Source organism: Schistocerca piceifrons, chromosome 3, assembly GCF_021461385.2.
Source record: "Schistocerca piceifrons isolate TAMUIC-IGC-003096 chromosome 3, iqSchPice1.1, whole genome shotgun sequence".
Lineage (NCBI taxonomy): Eukaryota > Metazoa > Arthropoda > Insecta > Orthoptera > Acrididae > Schistocerca > Schistocerca piceifrons.
Genome location: NC_060140.1, coordinates 159,475,563 through 159,498,405, shown reverse-complemented (window position 1 = coordinate 159,498,405; position 22,843 = coordinate 159,475,563). Strand labels below are relative to the sequence as shown.

General features: G+C 41.3%; 1 protein-coding gene across 2 annotated transcripts in view; it reads left to right on the top strand.

Moving 5' to 3' along the window:
- LOC124789786 (solute carrier family 22 member 7-like) overlaps positions 1–22,843 on the top strand; it is a 133,305-nt gene that overhangs the window by 11,619 nt on the left and 98,843 nt on the right. For both annotated transcript variants that reach the window (XM_047257254.1, XM_047257253.1), the window contains exons 2-3: positions 9,467–9,726; positions 19,632–19,871. In XM_047257254.1, the coding sequence (XP_047113210.1) occupies positions 9,467–9,726; positions 19,632–19,871 (500 nt within the window). The remainder of the gene's footprint in view (positions 1–9,466; positions 9,727–19,631; positions 19,872–22,843) is intronic.

Genomic DNA, 22,843 nt, shown 5'->3' with positions numbered 1-22,843 from the left:
GCAGAACCGAATGTTGGTAATGCTGCTATTTAGACAAGTTAGTTTCCGCTCCAGCAGTCCAGCTAATGGTACCGAATAGTATCTGTGCTTCAGACAGTTATCTTCGCACTGGAATTCCGCAACTTCATTCGAAGATTCTCACTACACATTAAATGCTGCTCCTTATCTTCGTACATCGTGATCACTTTAATCACTTCCTGAATACGAAAACTATTCATTTTTCAGCGACGTACTCTATGTTGTCCATATATTTTCTAATATTTCAAATTTTAATGTTTATATCAATACTTCATGATCTTTCGAAATCAGAGTTTAACCAGCACTTTCCATTGGCAATGTAGTAGACTTTTTACTTTTATTCAGAAAAAAAGAATCACTTCCAACCGTGGCCGTTGAACATGTCTTTGGACAAATATATTGGGCTCAGATCATCTAAAATGGTTAAACACATAAACCCTTTTAACTTCTGTTCAGAAGACACAAACTGTCTTATTTCAAAACAATATGTGCACATTACTTCCACGTAGTGTAAGACTTTAATTAAATTAGTATACACGAGTGTTAAAACGAGGCTGTCTCAGAACTGAACATACGAAATTTAATTTAACCTTTTGACATTGTTTTTCATTGTTTTATTAACGTAAGTCACAGCATGAATGGGAAACTTCCAGCATTTACATCTTGGACGCGGCCATCGGTTCAGTGAAATCTATGTCCGGCAAAGTCAGCTTTTCGTACAAGGATGAAGATGCCTTAAGCTTAACTGCTCTACAGCTTCATGAAACATAAAAAAAACGAACAAATACAGTCATTTGCAGTTCTCCAAAATTTTGGATCATACATTTGAACATTGTTAAGTCGTACATAAAATTAATAGTCGCTGTTGGATACTTACCATATGTCGTTGCTGAGGTAACTAACACTGTAATAGAATCTATTTCATCTCACGTAGCTGACACGTATTAACCTGAGTACTCAATGTGTGTAACACCATAAGCACTCGATAATGAGTATGAAATACCTATGTAACACGTTTACGATTCAGAACTCGTGGACGAAAATTTATTTGAATGTTGACATTTTAACGAGTAACTTTCTCAGTTTTAGGGTCATAACGCTCCTGCATGATAAATCATATACTTAAAAAAACTATCGGCCTACTACGCTACATTTTCGTACACCATACGTAACTATACTTTTAATTGAAAATTCTCCGTCAAGTGAAGTGTAGTGTATTCTGTTAAGAAAATATTCTTGCATCCAGTCACAAACATGCGAAAATACTCTGTATGATCGAATGTTTCTTAGTAGTATACGATTTGAAAACAAATGGTTGAAATGGCTGTGTGCCCTATGGGACTTAACATCTGATGCCATCAGTCCACTAGAACTTAGAACTACTTAGACCTAAGTAACCTAAGGACCTCACAAACATCGATGCCCGAGGCAGGATTCGAACCTGCGACCGTAGCGGACTCGCGGTTCCAGACTGAAGCGCCTAGAATCGCTAGGCCACACCGTCCGACAGTCAACGATTTGATACGTTGTCGAAAACTTCACAAAATTCGGAGAACGTAATACTATACGTGCTTACCTGAGTCAATTGATTGCTAGATGCGTATGAATAAACCTGTGTTTCACGTTGAGTGGTTTTATTTTTCTGAATCCGTACAGATTTCCTGAGAGAAACTATTTCTTCTGTACTAGCATAATATTTTTTGGGCTTAGAGTACGTTCTGCGATTCTGAAACACATGCACGTTAGTGATATTGGTCTATAATTGTATGTATCTGGCATACTACAGGATAATATTTCTGGAGTGTCATGTCCTTTCTCAACCATAAAAACACGGATCAGCGAAAAAATTATGGCCACTGCACACCGCGACGCTTGATGCTGCCTGCTATAGATTCGGTCGCATGACACAGTAACAAAAGAATGCAAGCGCACCAGAAACGGACGGTCGGTCACCCTAGGGAAGGTATGAGATGCAAATGGGGAAATTCATTGAGATAAGCGACTTGGATAAAGAGCAGATCATTATTACTCAGAGTCTATGAACGAGTGTCTCGAAAATGGCTTTGTGAGAGCAGTAGTATGCTATGTGAGAAATTCTGCTGCATTTAAATGGGACCTCTGGTTGTAATCGAAGACACACAGACAGCTGTGAACCAGTTGATGTCTTCCCTGGCGGCGATGTTATCTTAAGCAGTATGATTGTTCGTGTCTCTGAGCCTGAACTCTGCTACAGTGGTTTGAGAAGTATTGTAGTGAAAAAATTTTGATGTCTCGGTGACCAAATAAGCCCGACGCAAATCCTATGGAACACCTCTGGGCTCACTATTTACGCGATTTATATGACCTGTGCGTAGATATCTAACGTTACATACCTCCACAAAAATACGAAGGATCTATCAGATCCCTGATACGCAGAATCAGTGATATATTTCGTTACAAAGACGGACGAACAAGCTATTAAGCAGGTCTTACAACGGTTGTGCTCATCAGTGTAGCCGTTAGCTGCGCAAGAGATTCTCGGTAGTTATGAACTAGGAGAGAAGCTAGTCCTATGGCGTCCTCTGTCTGAGATATAACCAGAATTCCATTAGAGCGTTGTGCCTTGTCCACTTTATTTGTTTTGGTTGTCTTTCAATGCCGTGTTAAGATATCGGTGTTGCTCACTTGTGAGTCTATATTTTGATACTTTACTTTTGGTTTGTCAGCTACATTTAGTTTCATCGATCCAAGTGAGATTAAAGGGACGATTTAACCCAATTTACCAACTTCACATACAACCTGAAATTCTTAAGATTTCTTGTCTGTCAAAATTATTGTAGATTTTGTTCAAATGGTTCAAATGGCTCTGAGCACTATGGGACTTAACTTCAGAGGTCATCATTCCCCTAGAACGTAGAACTACTTAAACCTAATTACCCTAAGGGCATCACACATATCCATGCCTGAGGCAGGATTCGAACCTGCGACCGTAGCGGCCGCGCGGTTCCAGACTGTAGCGCCTAGAACCGCTCGGCCACTCCGGCTGGCGTAGATTTTGTGTCTTACTCATTTTACAGATGCATGAGGTGCTATAAACTTTTCTCTGTCCGCATCCCTACAACATCTGTTGTAGTAATAGTATAGAAGTCCCCGTTTTCAAAACATTGTACGAATCGTACCAGTGAATCAATGTGGTTTTTCTCGGTCTTTCATTAGGTGGCATGTAACGCACTTATCCACTGCGCGACACAGCGTGTTTCTAGTTTAAGCACAATTTTTATGAGGTTAGCAAATCTGAAATTTATGATGCTTTTATGTAAAACAGATTGCTAATAAATTTTCATCAGCTTTCTGCTTTTTGTATTTATTTTTTTTTTTCTATGTAAGCATCATCGACACTGATCCCGCTGTCTTTAGCGGTATTCTAAAAAAGGACGGCTCTGTTTGTTACTGGTAAGTCTATCTAGAACATTTCTTGCACTGATGGGTTCTAGAAAACGTCGTTCAAGGCAGCTGATAGACATGAATCTATGCAGATGAGGTACGCATATTTCTTCCAGTTGACAGTGCACAAGTTAAAGTTATCACCAACTGCAGCCGTATGCACGGGGTAATTCCATGGTCATGTATCTGTAACTGGTTGTCGCAAGGAAGAAGCGATTATTAAGCCAAGTCCATGAACGTTAGTTAGTCTAGTGTATATTTATTCTCAATAGGACATCACTAGAATTAATGCTTCTGCATGTAGCAATAAATAGGTTCCGCTTCATTAAATTCCTTCTCGGTATACCACTGCCACATTCTATAAAATGCATAAAAATTTAAAATACTGAAACAAATCATACTTCTTGTAGTGGCCATCCACACGGAAAAGACTATTTAATTGAGAAATGGGTGCTTCATTATATCACCAACGGGTCATTAGACTGACAACATCACTTATATACTGAAAAGCCATAGAAACTGGTACACCTGCCTAATATCGTGTAGGGCCTCCGCGAGCACGAGGAAGTGCAGCAGCACGATGTGGCATGAACTCGACAAACGTCTCAAGTAGTGCTGGGGGGAACTGATACCATGAAACCTGCAGAACTGTCCATAAATCCGGAACAGTACCAGGAGGTGGAGAGACCTTTTGCGAGCAGCACGTTGGAAGGCATCCCACATATGCTCAATAATGTTCCTGTCTGGGAAGTTTGGTGCCCAGCGTAAGTGTTTAAAGTCATAATAGTGCTCCAGCAGCTCGTCTGTAGCAATTATGGACGTGTGGAGTGTTGCACTGTATTGCTGAAATTGCACGAGTCCGTTGGAATGCACAATGGATACGAAAAGATGCAGGTGATCAGACAGGATGCGCACATATGTGTAACCTGTCAGAGTAGTACACTACTGGCCATTATGACTGCTACACCAGGAAGAAATGCAGATAATAAACGGGTATTCATTGGACAAATATACTGTACTGGAACTGACAAGTAATTATATTTTCAAGCAGTTTGGGTGCATAGACCCTGAGAAATCAGTACCCAGATCAACCACCTCTGGCCATAATAACGGCCTTGATACGCCTGGGCATTGAGTCAAACAGAGCTTGGATGGCGTGTACAGGTACAGCTGCCCATGCAGCTTCAACACAATAGCTCAGTTCATCAAGAGTAGTGACTGGCGTATTGTGACGAGCCAGTTGCTCGGCCACCATTGACCAGATGTTTTCAATTGGTAAGAGATCTGGAAAATGTGCTGGCCAGGGCATCAGTCGAACATTTTCTGTATCCAGAAAGGCCCGTACAGGACCTGCAACATGCGGTCGTGTATTATCCTGCTGAAATGTAGGGTTCCGCATGGATCGAATGAAGGGTAGAGCCTCGGGTCGTAAGACATCTGAAATGTAATGTCCACTGTTCAAAGTGCCGTCAATGCGAACAAGAGGTGACCGAGACGTTTAACCAATGGCACCCCATACCATCACGCCGGGTGATACGCAAGTATGGCGATGACGAATACACGCTTCCAATGTGCGTTCACCGCGATCCAAACACGGATGCGACCATCATGATGTTGTAAACAGAATCTGGCTTCATCCGAAAAACATGACGTTTTGCCATTCGTGCACTCAGGTTGAGTACACCATCGCAGGCGCTCCTGACTGTGATGCAGCGTCAAGGGTAACCGCAGCCATGGTCTCCGAGCTGATAGTCCATGCTGCTGCAAACGTCGTCGAACTGTTCGTGCAAATGGTTGTTGTCTTGCAAACGTCCCCATCTGTTGCCTCAGGGATCGAGACATGGCTGCACGATCCGTTACAGCCATGCGGGTAAGGTGCTTGTCATCTCGACTGCTAATGATACAAGGCCGCTGGGATCCAGCACGGCGTTCCCTATTACCCTCCTGAACCCACCGATTCCATATTCTGCTAACAGTCATTGGATCTCGACCAGCGCGAGCATTGTCGCTATACGAATAAGCCGCAATCGCGATAGGCTACTATCCGACCTTTATCAAAGTCGGAAATGAAATGGTACGCATTTCTCCTCATAACAACGTTTCACCAGGCAACGCCAGTCAACTGCTGTTTGTGTATGAGAAATCGATTGGAAACTTTCCTCATGTCAGAACGTTGTAGGTGTCGATACTGGAGCCAACCTTGAGTGAATGCTCTGAAAAGCTAATAATTTGCATATCACAGCATCTTCTTCCTGTCGGTTAAATTTCACGTCTGTATCACGTCATCTTTGTGGTGCAGCAGTTCTAATGGCCAGTAGTATATCTAGACGTATCACTCCAGTTTCACACGTCCCACACCATTACGCAATCTTCAGCAACCTGAACGGTCTCCTACTGACATGCAGAGTACATGCATTGATGAGGTTGCCTCCAAACCCGTACACGTCCAACATCTGGATACAGTTTGAAGCGAGACTCGTCGGACTGGGCATCATGTTATCACTCATCATCAGTCAAATGTTGGTGCTGACGGGCCTAGGCGAGGTGTAAACTATTGTATCGTGCAGTCATGAAGGGTACGCAATTGAGCCTTTGGTTCCGAAAGCCAAAATGAATGATATTTCGATGAATGGTTCGCACGCTGACACTTTTTGATGGCCCAGCTTTGAAATCTGCAGCAATTTGCGGAAGGGTACCACTTATGCCTTGTTGAACGATTCCCTTCACTCGTCGTTGGTTCCGTTCTGGCAGGATCTTTTTCCGGCTGCAGCGATGTCGGAAATTTGATGTTTAACCTGATCCCAGTTATTCTCCTTACACTTCACCGCTACCTCGGAAATGCTGTATTCCTTCGCTCGTGCACCGACTATAACACCACATTCAAACCCAATTGAAACTTGATTACCTGCCATTGTAGCAACAGTAAGCGATCTAAAAACTGCGCCAGATACTTTTTATCTTACATACGTATGATTTTCCGATCGCAGCGCCGTATTCTGCCTGTTTACATACCTAAGTATTTGTATACGCATTCCCATACCAGTTTGTTTGGTGCTACAGTGTACAACACTTTTTACTTTAGAATTGGTGGGTGTTAGGAGAGAGGAAGGAGGTATGTGGGAAACTACTTGGGAGTTTACGGATTTCTGTAAATATTTAGCTTCTGGAAGCCCCGTTTTAACAATGTCAGCTGGGCAGGAACAGTGCCAGTTGTTCATACACTCCGTCCTGGCTGTCAAAAACCAAATTCTCTTATGATGCGGCGTGCAGTGATCCGTAGGGTAATGGTCTCTCAAGGCCACTGAATCCACTTCTCATCTAAGCTGGCCCCCAGTTATTGTAACTGGTATCTGATATCACGTCGACTGACCCTCAGACGGGTACCACGATTGGACGGACGCTATTCAGACCCCTAAGCAGCCAGGTAACAGCACTAATGATACTAATTCGTAGTGGTGGGTGTTTCATTGGCAATGAATATTGCAGCCCTAATAAGTCACATATGGGCAGATGGCGTGTTACAGGGTGTTTCAAAAATGACCGGTATATTTGAAACGGCAATAAAAACTAAACGAGCAGCGATAGAAATACACCGTTTGTTGCAATATGCTTGGGACAACAGTACATTTTTAGGCGGACAAACTTTCGAAATTACGGTAGTTACAATTTTCAACAACAGATGGCGCTGCAAGTGATGTGAAAGATACAGAAGACAACGCAGTCTGTGGGTGCGCCATTCTGTACGTCGTCTTTCTGCTGTAAGCGTGTGCTGTTCACAACGTGCAAGTGTGCTGTAGACAACATGGTTTATTCCTTAGAACAGAGGATTTTTCTGGTGTTGGAATTCCACCGCCTCGAACACAGTGTTGTTGCAACAAGACGAAGTTTTCAACGGAGGTTTAACGTAATCAAAGGACCGAAAAGCGATACAATAAAGGATCTGGACTGGGAACGTGACGGATGAACGTGCTGGAATGGTAGGGCGACCGCATACGGCAACCACAGAGGGCAACGCGCAGCTAGTGCATCAGGTTATCCAACAGCGGCCTCGGGTTTCCGTTCGCCGTGTTGCAGCTGCTGTCCAAATGACGCCTACGTCCACGTATCGTCTCATGCGCCAGAGTTTACACCTCTATCCATACAAAATTCAAACGTGGCAACCCCTCAGCGCCGCTACCATTGCTGCACGAGAGACATTCGCTAACGATATAGTGCACAGGATTGATGACGGCGATATGCATGTGGGCAGCATTTGGTTTCCTGACGAAGCTCATTTTTACCTGGACGGCTTCGTCAATAAACAGAACTGGCGCATATGGGGAACCGAAAAGCCCCATGTTGCAGTCTCATCGTCCCTGCATCCTCAGAAAGTACTGGTCTGGGCCGCCATTTCTTCCAAAGGAATCAGTGGCCCAATTTTCAGATCCGTAACGATTACTGCATCACGCTATCTGGACATTCTTCGTGAATTTGTGGCGGTACAAACTGCCTTAGACGACACTGCGAACACCTCGTGGTTTATGCAAGATGGTGCCCGGCCACATCGCACTGCCGACGTTTTTAATTTCCTGAATGAATATTTCGATGATCGTGTGATTGCTTTGGGCTATTCGAAACATACAGGAAGCGGCGTGGATTGACCTCCCTATTCGCCAGACATGCACCCCTGTGACTTCTTTCTGTGGGGACACTTGAAAGACCAGGTGTACCGCCAGAATCCAGAAACAATTGAACAGCTGAAGCAGTACATCTCATCTGCATGTCAAAGGTTTCGGGTTATTTCATTCAGAGACTACGCCATATTATTGCTACGCATGGTGAATATGTGGAAAATATCGTACTATAGAGTTTCCCAGACCGCAGCGCCATCTGTTGTTGAAAATTGTAACTACTGTAATTTCGAAAGTTTGTCTGCCTGAAAATGTACTGTTGTCCCAAGCATATTGCAACAAACGGTGTATTTCTATCGCTGCTCGTTTAGTTTTTATTGCCGTTTCAAATATACCGGTCATTTATGAAACACCCTGTACATTGACATCTTGCAATATCTTGTGAATGTTTCACTTTCTTGACAATCATTTTATGAACAGTACATCACGCGACGACAGTGTTGAAGTTGTTACGTAGAATGAATTTAATAGATAAGCATATCAGGAAATACATGTTCCGGGATACAATATCTATGGATTAATTTCTACATTTAGCTATGTGTGTTACATGTAGAATATAATGAGCGATGAGCGAAATCATTGCGTGCCTGTTTGCGTTCCTTAACATTAGGAATTAGTGGAGTCGTCAATGCTTAACTGCTGTTCAGGATAAGATGAGAACTGGTCTCTGTGTGTCGTTATTTGAATACAGACATGTTGAATACTGTGGAAGCACAAATAGGGCCGCCACTGAAAGTGAAGAACTTGGAGATTAAAGCTTGACTCAAAAGTCTGGAGTTCTAACTCTAAAAGATAATTTCTACGAGGAGACGATTAAATCGGATGAATGAGTTGCGATTCTTGATACATACATGGATTCCGAATTTATTTACGTATTATACGTATTAGGTCAGCATTGCACCTGAACCAACAGAAAAATAAAGTGAATCGGAACATTCTCAACTGCAATAAAATACATGGCACTGCAGATACTGAAATAGATCTTAGATTTAAGTGACTTTATGTAACAATTTGCACAGTACTGGCCGATCTGCGAGACAAATGATGAAGATTAGTTTTAGCATATTTATTATAACGAGTATGAGATTGGAACGTAGGAGGAAAGTTATTTTTGTATTCGTAACACAGGTCAGTTTCATTGTTGGGACTGGAATAACGGTTCCTTTTTAAAACAATCGCTACGAACTTGCGCCTTTCTACGGCTAGGAAAAGAGAGAGAGGTAAACTTCTGTGTCATAAGCCATTTGTAATATATGAGAAGATATGTTTACACAGTATTAGGCTGACCAATATTTAACTAATAAACAATTACAAATACATTATCGTTAGTCTATAGATGTGCTGTTTGCTTTCAGGAAAACGAGGAAATTTCAAAGAACAGAAGAAACCCAAAAGTTGCGCTAGCGTTTGAGGAAGTGCTGGACTCCATCGGGTCCAGAGGAAAATTTCAGACGAGGCTCAACATAGTCTTCAATTGCTTCGGCCCATGTTTCAATATGATGAGTGTAAATGTTTTCTTTCTCGCAATGCAGACGCCTGATCACTGGTGCCATGTTCCTGGCAGAGAACATGTAAACGTGTCGCTGGAGGAATGGAAGAATTTTACAATTCCGAGGTGAGTCTCACTTCAAAATCTGTTTGATAACTTTATAAATACCGCATACATCACACTGTTCTCTGTTTGTTCTTTCTGGTAACTCCATCTATATTTCCAAGTCGACACTCACTCACATCAGGTTCTCCACACTCATACATTCCGTATCCCTATGACCCCGGATTAAAGAACATAAACTGAATACCATTCTGACCATGACCACCGTCACGTCAACTCTCATAACGTAACTCCTGTAACAAGCTTTGGATCTCTTCGAGTTTAATGGTGTGAAGCAGCTACATGAGGGAAATTTAATACACAAATGAGAATCAGTTCAGCAGTACTTTAGGAATTGTAGCAGAAGCGCTTTGCCGCGCGGAGTGGCCGTGCGGTTTTAGGCGCCATGTCATGGACTACGCGGCCCCTCCCTCCGGGGTTCGAGCGCTCCCTCGGGCATGGGTGTGTGTGTGTTGTTCTTAGCATATGTTAGTTTAAGTAGTGTGTAAGTATATGGACTGATGACCTAAGCAGTTTTGTTCCTTGTGAATTCATACACATTTGAACATTTGAACATTTAGAACCGTTTTCTCAATATCATACACCCCAAAATGTGAGCAGTATTTGTAGAGCCAGATTTGGTAAAGATTTTCATGATTATTCAACTGTGCTTTTCTTCTTTTTATTCTACTTCAAACCAGTATGGTGGCATAAACAGACGACGAAGTTCTTCACATGTTTCACAAGTATGAACTCAGGCACCCATCTGCATTGCGTTTCACCATCCAACTAACAACACACAAATTCAGGTTTATATCTACAAAGCCTCGTTGTGAGAAGATCAAAGTTCAGATTTGTCCAGTCAAGTCTGAGGACGGATACCTTTTGTTGAATTTCTAAATACTTGAACCTTTTTGAGAGATAGGATATGATCGTAATCAAACACGTTAATTCCCCAAGATTGTAAGGACCACCGCCATTATCCTTACATTTTCGCATAACTTCTGCCTTAATGTCTGACCATCCTTTCCAATACTGTCCATAATATCTGGGAAATGCTTTTGTATAGCCAGTAGCAAAATGGCCTGCCTTGAAATTGGTGCCTGGATTTATGTAAACTTCTCCTCGAGTTCTTCTGAGCAATCTGTTTCATTCCCCTTACACGCTTCCCTTAAAGTTTAAAAATCATTCGTCACTTTCCTAGTTCATCAATCAAGAACTGAAAGCGATTGCGACATCCCACGATAAAAGCAATTTTCCCTGCAATGTAAGACAGTCCACTTATCCAACTACCGGATTAACTTTCCACTTCATTGAGTATAGTTCAGTAAGGTTCCCCCTTCACCTCTTTGCTAGTAGGCTTTAACTTTGGTTTTAGGCTCTGCATTTCCACTTATCTTGCACTGACCCTGGATTAGTACTTTTCAAAATACTTTGACTCGGTTCCTTCAACTTAAACGTACATTATTTTCTTTTCCATACCTCATCGGTCAGCCTGTGGTCCAGTAGCTTATTTATCATGTACATTTCCTTTCTGACAGAGCCTAGGTCTAAAATTCAAATAATATTTCGGTTCTGTGATGTCAGACGATTTGGCATTCAGGCGAAGGAATAGAAAGCTAAGCACCGTATGTGTCCAAAACGAAACTAGTGGTTACGAAATGACCATATTATAGGGCAAAAGATCGTCGAACCAAAGAATCAACTATCGATAGTTAAACGTTTTGGATACTCAACGGATTCTTTTACTACGAGGGGTGTTCAATAAGTAATCCAACATATCCTTTTTCTGAAAACATAACGGCTTTAAGCAGGATTCGAATACACCATATTATTCCCCGCGTTTCTACTACCAAACCATATTTTTCAACATAATCTCTGTTCCATTGGACGGCCTTATGCAACTTACTGCATGGCACCACACTTGCTGCATTAATAACAACCCAATCATCAACGTACTGCTTCCCGCGTATTTCATCCCTCATTGGGCCAACCACAGGCCAGTCGGAAGCCGCGAGATCCGAGCTGGAGGGTCGATGAGGAAGAACAGTGAAGCGTTGTTAGCTCCACTTATATGAGGCCTGGCCTTTTCACGGAGAAAGAGAAGTTCGTTTGCATTCATGTTGCGACGAACACGCTCAGGTCGGTTCTTCAGTTTGCTGCGGGTATCGCAGTACCCATCCGATTTGAGCGTTGCATCGTGAGGGAAGACTTCAAACATAATAACCGCTTTCAGAGTCCCAGAACCTTGTCGTCAAGGCTTAACCGCGGAGGGTGTGGCTGTAAAAGTTTTCTTCTTAAAAGAGGCTAGCCGGCACGCCGGAGACCGGAGAAGTTTGTGCTGCCTTGCTGAGATGATGACAAACCCTTCGCTAAACGATTATTTGTGCTTTTCTTCACTGCCAGATCTTCGTAGATATTCTGGAAGGGCCTATGAATACATGCAATGCTCTAGTTTTCTCCAAAAGAAGCTTAATTACAGCTGTCGCCTTGGAATACATCTCAGTTACATACCCCAATTTGAATGTCGCCACAAATTGGATCTCAGTGTAACTTTGAGGGCTGAAGTGGGAGCATTCCATGGTAGTCCGAAAAAAATTTTGCATTTATTCAACAGGGACTGGCCGAGAAAAAAAAGTGTTGCAGCACTTATTGAAAGATCCATGTACCAAAAGATGTGTCGAGGAGTTGTGTTCCTAATCTAAATTTATTTAGTACTACATGGAACCAGAGACTCGTTCCCATGCATACATGTCGAATATCTGCATGTATAATCTTACATACCACATGCTACACTTAACATGTCATACAAGCAGATGTAACAACAGTCCAGTTATACAGTGAAGAGGCAAAGATAGTGGTAGGCCTGCCTAATATTGTGTAGGGCCCCTGCGAACACGCAGAAGTGCAGCAACACGACGTGGCATTAACACGACTATGTCTGGAGTACTGTTGGAGGGAACTGACACCGAGAATCGTACAGAGATGTCTATAAATCCTTAAGAGTACGAGGCACTGGAGATCTCTTTTCAACAGCATGGCGCGAAACATCCCTTATATGCTGAGTAATGCTCAAGTATGAGAAGTATGGTAACCAGCGTCAATGTTTAAACCCAGAAAAGTGTTCCTGCAGGTACTCAGTAGCTATTGTGTATCTGTTCTGGACGTGTGGGGTGTTGTATTGTCCCGCTGGAATTGCCCTAGTCTTTCGGAATGCACGTCGGACATGAATGGATGCACGTAATCAGATAGGTTGCTTAGGAACATGTCTATGTAGACCTTTCAGGAGCCACATATCATTCCACCTGCACACGCCCCATACTATTACAGAGCCTTCACCAGCCTGAACAGTCCCCTGCTGACATGCAAAGTCCATCGTTTCATCAAGTTGTCTCCAGGACCGTACACGTCCATCCGCTCGACGCAATTTGAAATGACTCTCGTCCGATCAGGCAGGATGTTTCCAGTCATCAACAGTCCAATGTCGGTGTTGATGGGCCCAGGTGATGTGTAAAGCTTTGATTCTTGCAGTCATCAAGGGTACACGAGTGGGCCTTCAGCTCCGAAAGCCCATATGATGATGATTCGTTGGATGGTTCGCACGTTGACTCTTGTTGATGGCCCAACACTCAATTCTGCAGCAATTTGCTGAAGGGTTGCGCTTCTGTCACGTTGAGCGATTCTCTTCAGTCGTCGTTGGTCCCGTTCTTGCATGAACTTTTTCCGGTCGCAGCTATGTGGGAGATTTGATATTTTACCAGATACCTGATATTCACGGTACGATCGCGAGATGGTCATACTGGAAATCCTCACTTCATCGCTACGTCGGGGATGCTTTGTCCCTTCCCTCGTGCGCGGACCATAACAAAACGTTCAAACCCACTTAAATCTTTATAACCTGTCATTTTAGTAGCAGTAACCGATCAAACTACTGTTTCTGCCGTCCGCAGCGCCGTACTGTGTAAGTTTACATGTCCCTGTATTTGAGTACGCATCCCTATATCAGTTTCTACGTCGCTGCTGTGTATAATACGTAACAAAATTCAATCTTGACTACAGTCTGTGATGTGTGAGACTCTGTACGCAAATATTGTGTACTGTGTACCGAGACCGGTGTGTGTGTGTGTGTGTGTGTTTGTGTGTGTGTGTGTGTGTGTGTGTGTGTGAGAGAGAGAGTGTGTATTTGTGTGTGTGTGTGTGTGTGTGTGTGTGTGTGTGTGGGTGTGGGTGTGGTGTATATGTGTGTTTGTGTGTGTGAACTACCTTCTGTGCCCACGTAGCACTAAAAACCTTCTAAATACGACAAACATATACCAAAATAACACCAAAATGTGTAACAGTAATTATAATACGCAAAGTTTTAACGATGTCAAAGAAGTTGTTCAACTTTTTACTCGGTTTATATTGGTACTGCAAGCATTTGATAATGGCTCCTGTGGGAAGTAAACCAGTAGTGTAATGTAACACATGATGCAATAAAGGTCGTCTTGCGTCAAGAACTCGACAGACTACGGTAAGATGTAAAACGGTTTTAGTGTTCAGAAATTTCTAGGAGGGTAACACCCCACAAGTGACGAAATGTATAGCGGTCGTTTTTACATTGAGCCCAGGTCACATTTTCGCTAGGTACATGGGAACGAGAAGCACTGTTGCATTCTCTGATTTAATCTCAGTGTTCAATTATTCAACAAACCAAACGGTTTCACGTTACCACCTGGACGTCTGGCGCTATACGCACGTACGTTATCAGTAACAATTACCTTTCTCAAGTTCTACGTCAACAGTGCTCCTCAATGCACCTTTGAACACCCATTAAGCCGTTTAGATAACATGGGACATGAGACCACAAATACACCTGGGGATATACTCGCATGGTACGAAACCGGTTGTACCAGTCTCTAAGTGGCTACAACAAAAGATCTAATGCGACAAAGGGGTGTCTCAGTGAGTTTTTTAAGAAGCATTTGAAGACATCAGTACATTTCAGTTTCTCTGAGTATGTCTTCAAGTATGTTTGGTTGTGAACAATTTTGATATGCAGCTGGCACACTTCAGTTTCGCTCTATAGAACTATGTTGAATTGGAATATGCATTCGTTACTATTGTATCATGACGCTTATGAACCTGCTGTAATGTGCACGACAGCTAAGACGTAGACGGCTGTTAATACGCTAGTGTAACGTTTTCTCAAATGTTAGTTTCTTGTAAATATAAATATTGTTACTAATATAAATGATGTCCCTGTTACATTTTAATGTAGATCACCTGGATATATTTAATGAACGTATCAAATAATGGGAACTAAAGCAATCCTTCCCTGTAGCTGTAGTGGTGTTTACAAATACCTAGAAAAGACGTACAGACATTGTGCTGTAAAAAAAGAAAAATGAAAACTCATACTTGAGGAATGTTGTCGAAGGAAAATTAATGTTGGCCAGAAGTACATCCAGCCATACACAGACATTGCCTTGTGGGATATACATTTAGGGGTAGATGTACTGATATTAGTGATTTGCGAAACAAAGCTTATAATTTCAATATACCTATTAGCTTGCTGTTGCTGCTCCTGTATCTATAGATATCTATGATATTTGCATCGTACTTCAGAACAACGCAGGCATTGCAAGATCGTATTTATCTGTCAACGCTGGATAAGCGACCATCAAATAAAATGTCTCCTCTTTACGGGGACATGTAAGAAACGTATGAGTGCTAGTTATAGACGAGTGGTTGACGACATATGGAAGTGTAGGTCCGGCTGTGAGTCAGACTCGGATAGCCTAACGGAAACGCGACCGCTCCCGTTAAGCGGAAAATCGGAGTTCGAGTCCTGGTTTGGCACAGATTTACAATGTTGTCATTCCATTACAGAGCGGATGGGTTTCCATATTCGAAACTGCGAATACATTTAATATACCTATATATACCTGCTTGTATTTTAAAGCTCTCTTCTGCTCATTGTAGAACCCTCGGAAGCCGTTATTGGCATTCAAACATGCCTGGATTTATAAAACATACCGGTATCAGCAAAAAACAGCTACTAGTGTTTAATGCTTGAAACAAATTCTTATAAGAGATAAAGAAAGAATTTGGTCGACTATTTATCCACAGATATTAAGCAACGTAATACCGAGATATGTAGGATTTTCTCCCACAGTAAAGAAATGTTTGTTGCATTAGTTAGTTGTTACATTGTTCGTTTTGGAGCATAATATATAAATACTGTAGCCACAGTCAATCTAAGGACTCATTCGGGCCAATGTCTGATTGTATTATGGAATACGGAAATGAGTGCTTACTAGTAAATTAATTTCCGAATATAAGTGGGCAGCTCTATAATTTCAGTACACATGGCCACAAGACTTAGACTTCAGATGCATTTTTTGAGCAATTTTTTCGATCTGTTATAGCCACAGAAGCAGAAATCAGCTCATCATGTTAGAAGTCTAGTTGTCTAATAAAGGAATAATGACGTCATCCAATTTCATTATACGGGCTTCACTGTATTCATCACATACCATGTTTCTCGAAAGTATGCTACCGTATAAAAAAATCTTCACATTACTATTCTACGGGATTATACGTTTTTATTCCACATCCAGTTATTTATTTATTTCATGTTTTAATTTCGTCAACTTGTTCTTCTATACGGAGGTTTGATAAATACTTGTTATGAGGTTTGGGCTTCAGATCGACCGGACACTGCCACTCCTTAGTGACCCCAACGAGCCAAGCTGAAATTTTGGTTGTCCACGTAAGGTCTACTCTACTGCTACTATTACTATTACTGTTATTATTATTATTTTAAAAAAGCATACTTATTCGATCAACTATACAATTGTATGGTAATTCTCTGACGGTTTCATTTATTGCAACTATCTTTATAGGAGAAAACAGTCCACATCGATTGATCAGAAACATATTTACCTCAAATAAGACCCAACCAGCTGTAGAGTATAAATTATTGTCAAATTACAGAAATGGTAGTAAGGCACAGAATGCTTACATCGACTGTGTTTAGAGAGACCCTTCTGACAGTTAAGTAAGATCTACACTAGATTGGGTCATATTTGACAAAAATGTAGTTTTGATCCATTGACATACACTGTTCCTCTCCTTTGAAGATACTTATAGTAACTGCAACATGTACAGAATGACCACACGGTTGTATAGCTGAGGGCACAAACATACTTTTTAAAAAATTAGAGCCGTAGACAGTCACCTAACGTAAGTTTTATGTCACCCTTTTGTTGCACGGCAACCAAGTGTGATCCTTCAGGGAATCAGATGGCAGTGACTCATCACCAACTGGCCCCACAAAGTGACTGTGTCCTGGAGGAATACCTGCGGAACTATTGTTTAATTGCAAAGGTTCAAATGGCTCTGAGAACTATGGGAGTTAACATCTGAGGTCATCAGTCCTTTATAACTTAGAACTACTTAAACCTAACTAACCTAAGGACGTCACACACATCCATGCCCGAGGCAGGATTCGAACTTGCGACCATAGCGGTCCCGCTATTCCAGACTGAAGCGCCTAGAACCGCTCGGCCACTCCGGCCGGCATTTGCATGGCGCGTACACTTTGACTAGAGTACTGTTATCATTTATTAATTGATGAAAGTCGCTTTGAGGTACCTCTTTGTTAAGATGACACAACAGCATCCGTTTTTGTCGCATGTTGTTATAGAGGTTTTGGGCTGTTATAAGGGCACTGTCTTGACATACCATTTCCAGCAGGAACGCTACATCGAAACTATGAGCATTTAAGAGCTTCTCCTATAACTTGTACTTTAATGAGTTCCTGATATCCGAGATACGACAGGAAAAACTGTACGGACGTTTGTATTAGAATTGATTTGTTAAGCAGAGTCTAAATTTCCATTTCCAAAGGATGCAATGTTTTTCTAGGCAGTCGCTTGTCGCAACTCACATTTTTTGACATTCAACAGAGAAAAATGTACGATATCATCGTCCTCTTCCTTTAATGCTTTTTGATATGCGAACAGAGGTTTGCATTTCTTTCTCAGCTTTTTCTATTCCTAGCTTGCATGTTTTTAACGAGGTACTGTTGTTTCGCACGTTTGAAATGAAGAGCATGAAGACTGTGGCAATGTAGAAGAGATTTTCTTATTGCATCCATCTTCCACGGCATTATGCAGTATGTTGATTAAATCCGCCGTCGTCGTATTTGTTTTCTGCATTTTGAGAACAGCTAGTTTTAAGCTTTCTGAATTTTTCTTTGCTTTCATGAACGCTTGCTGCAATTTCTTCATGCTTTTCAAATTTCGCATTCTGATGTACCTCTTCATGTGTCCTATCAGTGATCGGGAATATCACCATCCCTTCTGCTCCCTGATTCTACGGTTATAGTTTTTGTAACATCTTCAATCACATTTCTCCCACGACCATCCTCTGATTTATCAAATGTGGACTGAGTCAACATAACACAACAGTTGCATATCTTGTTGCTCCTGATTAACTACTTTCAATAGGCAATCGTACAAGGTGTCGATAGCCTCTATTTTCCCTCAGGTGCTATGCCGAATTGCATACGGAGCATGCAGGGAGTTAGTTTCCACATACAAAATACGCCCTATGCCCGCAAACAATCACATTAAGAGGGAACATGCTCTTGGAATTCGGCTATAGCTATTCGATTGCCATTGAAATTTCCACAACGGACGTTTTGAGTCCATCCTTTTCTCTGACATCGTAAACTGTCTCTTTTAAGCTATACATTTGCCTGGTCTTTGCAAGCGGCACTTCGGACAATTAAAAGCTGACAAAACAGCTGGCATCATATAACACCCATATCAGAACAGCGAGGAGAGTAACCTTTGCTTTCAAAAGCAAATTTTAAAGTTTCTCTTCTCGAGGAAGATATGTCACTTACAGTTCAGGTGACATTGTATGTTAACCCAAACAACATACTGCAGTAAAAAAAAAAAAAAAAAAAAAAAAAAAAAGGTTCAAATGGTTCTGAGCACTATGGGACTTAACTTCTGAGGTCATCAGTCCCCTAGAACCTAGAACTACTTAAACCTAACTAACCTAAGGACATCATACACATCCATGCCCGAGGCAGATTCGAACCTGAGACCGTAGCGGCCGCGCGGTTCCGGACTGTAGCGCCTAGAATGGCTCTGCCAACCCGGCCGGCTCTGTCGTAAGCAAGTGCTCGTCATAGTGCCCAAGCAAGAAGTGCACAGTGCCACATTGCTCTATCAGTCGTTGAGAAACTTCGCTCTCCGTAAAATGAAAACGACAAGTAGCTTTACATCACTGTTTGAAGCAACATCGGACCTTACAGAAAGTGAATAAACATGAGGCCAGTTCCTATCCAACTATATTGATGCATTATATACCACTCCTGACTGACGGATACTCAGATAATCTTAGGAAAAATAACATATATCACAAAATGAAAAAAGAGTTTACAGTTCATTATAGCTGATCCCCAGTCACGTCTTTCAACTCTGACAATGTACACTAATGGAAAAAATGATGAGTACTTTTGTGTTTCATTACACAAGTTTAACTATCGGTCCCCTGTACATGGCTGGGTTAAGTCATCTCCTCGGTCGGATGAAGGATACAGCATACCAACTCCAATACAGCAATGCCTAGTAAATCAATACGCAATCGAACCTGACGCACGAAACGACGATAGTTATACGTTTTCTATGGCTGACTTTATGTAACAGTTTGCATTAATTCAGCGATTCACTTTTTACGTGGAATTTCTCAGCTAGCCGATAGTTCGTATTAGGAATTTGCCTGATTCAGAAAAAAATATTTATTTAGAAATTTTATGCCTCAGTTCTCATCCACTAGCATTTCATTTCAGCTATTTTCGCTGTGATTGTAATGTTGTCATTCAAGATCCTTTCACGTTACTTGATTCACACATATCTGATTTCACGCAGGGCAGGCAATTCGTTCAGCAAGTGCCTGATGTACAACCAGAGCGATGCCGTTAACTGGAGCAGTGCTGCACCAATCAAGTGTCAGCACGGCTGGGACTATGACGAAACGTGGTTCTCGCTGACGGTTCCTTCGCAGATGAACTGGGTCTGCGACAACCAGCAGCCAGCAAAGGACGTCTTGTTCTACGCACAAAATATCGGAGTGGCTATGAGCCTGCTGTTCGGGTACATAGGCGACATGTAAGCAACCAGCCTATGAGATTGTAGTCGACTTATTCTTTTTACCTTCTTAGTGTAATACGCCATTAACAGACAAATAGTTTAAGATCATCACTTGGGGGTATTGGGTTATTAATGATTTTACGCTGTATTATGTATACCTAAGGAGTTAATGCCGAAAGAATTTTATTTTAACGTGTTATTTGTCTATAAAGTAACAACTAGATGTAAGTAAAATGTAGTTTATCTTAGTGTGTTTCTCGGCCTCAGGTTAAACGGATACTCGAGTAACCGGCTGAAACCTCTTGGTAAGTCATTTTACTTATTTTTGTATCATACGTCGAGGTCCATAGGACCAATCGGAGGGGAATATCTCCATCATCGAGGAACCAGTCAGCAGCTGAAATTACCATAAACAAAATTAAATGCCGGTGATCCCTGTGCAGACAAGTTGCGAGTGTCCAGCGTCTTAAGTAATATTTGCGAAATCTCTTGGGAATGGATAGAGGATGCAAAAAGAATCAGATACATAAATATATACATACGGTCAATTATTCGTATTTCATTAATAGGGACCCTTTCCCTGTTGTTTCATGTTTGCTTTGCTTTTGGCTTTTTAGTTTTCCAGCTAGGATATAAAAGTTTGTTTTCTTTTCAAACTTGTCTTCTGTTGTGTAAATCTTTGAATAGACCCAACTTATTATGTAACTAATCTCGAGCACATATCCCCAGTAACCAAGTACGATAACCTTTTCTGGACTGAATACCTATTTCAATACGACCTTCCACTTTCTTACAATGGTATGGATAAGGGAGGCTTTCCATACTAGTCACACGACTGTTGTTCTCATTTTCTGCTATTTCTTTGGTACTGCTTCCATTATTGCCCCCAATACGATGAAGTACCCCATCCTCTGAATCAGGTGTTCTAACACAGTTTGGTCTCCTACAGTGAAATAAAATTTTCTCAAAAGACCCTGGCTCTTCAAGATGTTCACGTATACTTTAAAAAATCTTATTGTTCGGTAAATACCTATTAGTAAATGTTTCAAGAAACAGATGTATGGCTTTAGACTCATTGCCAGTCCATACATCAGGTGCATGTCCACCATGTGTTCATTAGAACAAATTTTAGCTAGAAATGTACTGTACACGAAAGTCCGATAAGGAAGTGGCCGAGCAGGCGTCACGCCAGGAACTGGAAGTCAGACTCAACACGTCGGTCTCCATCTAAGTTCGCTAACGCAAGTTTATTCGGTGGTGCGCTTTCGGCATTAGCTTTTTCGATTCCTGGTGGGAAAGATTATTCAGAACACGCCTAAAACAATCCAATGATAACTGCAGAGCAATCTACCACGACTGATAGTGTTTTGAATACTAAAAGGATTTGCTTAATTACTAGTACCACGGCAACTAAGATAAAGGGGAAAACATGACTTGGAAATCTCAAAACAAGCAACACTTGTAACATGAAGGTAAAAATTTGAAGGTTATAAACGAGGGAAATATGGAGCGAAAAAGTGTGGGTAACTGAGAAATATAAAAATAAGATATTATTAGTAAATCTGAATATTCCTGCTTGTTGTGTAAATCATCTATCCGGTCCCCAGAGGTTTCCCACATAATAGTCAACAACGAGTATATTCCCATGAACAATTTTGTACCACAGGTAGTACCTTAATTTTTCCAGAAGCTCCCTCGCTCAATAGAAGAAGTGATCCGTGAGAAAATTCTTCATTTACCTTTGATTGAGCGAGAATTGTTGCTAATATTTTTAATTCTTGTGTTAGGCTATTCAAAATGGTTGCTGCAGAATATTGCTCACCTGTCTGTACAAGAATGAAGGAGGTGTGATCCAAATGCACATTAGATTTCTGCCTAATATTAAGTAGCTGAAAGCAGCTAAATCGTGGGAGAAAGTGACATCGTCAATAGCAAACCTCATAAAATAATGTACATATTTAGCGACCACAGTCAGAGTTGCCAGGCTCCTCACTAGAAGTAGAAAAGAGGTACACGAATTTTGCTCTAGCTGCGCGTTTTAGAGCGAAAAAATGGGAACAGCTACACGTATTATTATACCGTTTGACATAATCGAATGAAAATAAGGAAAATAAACTAATTTTCTTGCTGCGCGATCTCTTACCGCAGATTTTGTTGTAACGGTAAATATAAAAGCATTCACGTTTTGAACTTCACCCACAACCTGGGCTTCCATAACAGTTACTATGTATTTATAAACCTATGCATTTTAATTGTTTAGACTTAACAGTCATACGCCAATTCAGGGTGATTAAAATGTCAATTTTAGTTGAAATATTTATCATAAACTGTATAAGCTGAATCCTGTTGTGATTAGAAGTCATAAGATTTCTATGTACAAAAAACGCAGCAGTCCCAGCACAGTTACTTCATGCGACATCCACTGAACTATGTTCCATAGCTGTTCTCATAACTCCGGACATGGACCTTTTGTCATCTGTTGTGCATGAATGAGAGGAAACAATTGTGATGTACTCCTCTTACGATTATTCCATAATGCTCCAACTCTGCGGTAACATTTTGTGGTCCACACAATGAAATGGCTTAGTTAAATAAAAAAGAAGAAGCCTAACGTACGCAACTTCTTGTCGAATTCGTTCAACTTCTCACTGATAAAGGAGAATGTAGCGTTTTGAGCTGTTGAGCCTCTTCTGAAACCAAACTGTCCGTTTGACAGACAACTGTAATGATAAATTACGCTTATTTGTACAGCCTTTTGAAAAACGTTAGCAAACGCCGGTGGCGCAGAAATAGCTTTTAAATTGTTTAAATTATCAATTTCTCCTTTTTTATAAAGTGTTTTTATTACTGGGTACTTTAGGAAAGTGACAATTCCTAAAGAGAAAATGAGAAATATAGCTAACATATGCTGTACAATAATTCAGTATTCTGCTAGATAGCACATCCTATGCATGAACCTTCTTAGTCTTCAGCGATGTAATTGTTGACTC